Below are 2,891 nucleotides of genomic sequence, written 5' to 3' on the forward strand. Positions count from 1 at the left end.
TATACTGCTTAAAGACATAAAACACAACTAAGTTAAAACGAAAAAATATCAAAAACAAAAACAAACTCGCAATCAATACATAGGCGTACATATTTTACATTACAAACTTATTCTTTACCAATAATAATGTTCACAGTAATACAGTTTGTAAAAACGCAGTCAGAAATGACAAATGGATTCTCTCTTTCCGTTTCAGACGGCTGTTCAACCTGGACTAGTTCATGTCTCTCGCGAATCGTTGGCTTTTGCGTGAGTGTAATCTGCGTGTGCATGGCCATTATCCAAACTTTGCACTCTGCCATTTGCTGCAATTCAGATGGCTCTTGGTATTTTCTCAGTGCTTGCAGGGTTTTGTGGCCGCTTCTGCCTTGAATGTCATGTTCAGGAACTCCCGCTTAAAACAGCCTTGTCGCACTAGTAGCAAGAAGAGTGTCGTTATTTGAACTGGAAGACCAGCTTCAGCTGTCATCACTTTCATCATTGTAGCCAAAGTGTTATGACCGATTACTTGTTTGAATACCAAGGACCAAATGAAAGTGTAGATAACAAGGTTTATAATAGAAGGCTTTTCGGGAAAATCCTGCTGGCAACTTACTTAGATATAGAACTCCAAAATTTTTACGTGGAAACGGTCACCAGATTTTTCATTAACGTATCTGATAAACCACAAACAAAAAAATGCTATTACCTTACTGATTCACGTTGGAGTTTGCCTATAATTTACTTTGTGACATTTTTGGATGCCGTAAATCACTTAGTCCACCACTATGATTTTTGGATCCGTGCTCAACAGAAATGTAACAGACTGTTGACAATCGGTATGTGATTTGGCTGCATCTAGTTGTGAATCCTTCGTTGAGAAAACGTCTGTCTGTCGGTACCTGATGTTCTTGTGTAGCATCCTTGTTTCGATTACTTCTCCATGCTTCAAATATTCGCATCACCCAACTGTTGCAGGCAGTCGTGTTCTTGCAAATTGTACCGTTGCTGTACTCGTCTTTTCAGCAAATCTGCTGTCAATCTGGCTAATACTAATGGCATGCTTTTTGAAACCAACGCGTCTTATCTGTCGTCCTGGTCATTATTACGGTTTTCTTTCTGATCCGACATCACGTTTGCAAAACACGTGGATAATGTACTGTAGTAATACTTTTGAGCACGTGGCCTTATGGGGCTGACGTGCACGTCAACAGCACTTCACAGCTGTTAAAATGTGGTTGTTTGACATAAAACTTTAGCTGTCATTGCAATACACAATCACTCTAATTCAACTTGAATAATCTATGAACTCTAATTACAGTAGGATGTTAAGGAACAGCCTCAATTTTTCTCAAACAGCTGAAAAGTAGTGACAAGAGCTATTCCATAGTATGCGCATCCGCGTAGAGAACTTTCCATCATGAAACGAGTTGTAAAAGACAACGCCGCGCTACTCTGTCACTCTACCCCTCTAGTACTAGGAAACCATCTAAGATCTGCAAACTTTTGCGTGTTCCTCGCTCTACTATTTACTGAATTCTCGAAAGATTGGACACTGGAGAAGGAATTCAGCGCAAAAATTTCCATGGAAGACCAAAAAATTACTGAAAATCATCGAAGAGCTTCAATTAGTGAACATGACGCAAAAGGAACAACAAATCAGCAAACAAACTTGCACATCAGCTTGCAACGCAGGAAGTTGGCGTCATGCAGTTCTTCCACCAGCAGAAACAACTTCATGACGCAAATATCGCTAAACGAGGCGTAAGAAATAAACTTCCGCTGATAGTGAAGCTAGAAAAACGAGACTTTCAGCGTCACAGTTTCTCGATTGACCCGCTAGCTCACCAGTTCCTAGACGAAGTAGAAAACATTATCAAGCGGCGTGTTGAGCTTCATAGGCCTCAAAACGTTCATGAACTGGCAGACGCAATCCAGGCGGAGTGGCACTTGCTCACGCCTTGTGATCTGTTGCCGCTGAACGCACGCCTAGCCGAATGCGCCTTTGTCTAGTGCAAATCGGATGCGTTTCTGCTCACCCTACCCATGGCCACGCCTACAAGCGAAGATGTGTCAATAGTTTTGACGCGGACTGTATATATATATATATATATATATATATATATATATATATATATATATATATATATATATATATATATATATATATATATTGTGCCCAAAGCCCATATTTGAAAAATTTATACATGAACTGCCCGATTTAATCAATGTATTGCCTGTACAAGCCATAGTTCGCCATTACAAACCATGAATAAAATTTAATCTAACCATAACCATAACCCATACTCGCAGAAGTGTTGCGAATGCATGTATGTATGTATATGTATATATAAATTTATATATATATATAACTATAATAAAATTTATATATATATTTATTTATACAGTGGGCAAATATCACCGCTTTAAATCCACTGCTCAATCTAATCTGTTCTTATATATTCTAGCATTAAACTGCCAAAGACGAACAAACAATTTTTCTAACAAATTGCTAATCTCTTGAATAATTTTTAGTCTAGTTTTATATATACATAGCTTTTACGGTTACGTTACATCTAATTATATCCCGCAGAACACGTTTCGGATTTAACATTAAAAACATTGATTCAAAACAGAAAAATTTTACAAAGTTTTCAGTAAGTTAATTGATCTACCTTAATAATTTAATACGTTGTATTTTAATTTTAAACATACCAAGTATTGGTCTTTAAATGCCCTGTATCAGATGAGTAGCCACCAATAAGTAACAATAAACTGATAAAGTCAATCGTTCCTACAGCGACAATGGCTATCTGTAACAAACATGTGAGTTACTTGGAGGTAGGTAAATTAAGCTCTTGTTAGCACATTCATTTCTAAATCAAATTCAAATTTTTTTTATTAAAAGTAAA

General features: G+C 37.1%; 1 protein-coding gene across 1 annotated transcript in view; it reads right to left on the bottom strand.

The window, feature by feature from the left end:
- Positions 1-2,734: 2,734 nt before the first annotated feature.
- Positions 2,735-2,891, bottom strand: part of LOC134188506 (uncharacterized) — a 5,771-nt gene continuing 5,614 nt past the window's right edge. The window contains exon 5 of the mRNA XM_062656667.1: positions 2,735-2,792. Within this exon, the coding sequence (XP_062512651.1) occupies positions 2,764-2,792 (29 nt within the window). The 3' untranslated portion in view covers positions 2,735-2,763. The remainder of the gene's footprint in view (positions 2,793-2,891) is intronic.

Source organism: Corticium candelabrum, chromosome 13, assembly GCF_963422355.1.
Source record: "Corticium candelabrum chromosome 13, ooCorCand1.1, whole genome shotgun sequence".
In the NCBI taxonomy this organism is placed as follows: Eukaryota; Metazoa; Porifera; class Homoscleromorpha; order Homosclerophorida; family Plakinidae; genus Corticium; species Corticium candelabrum.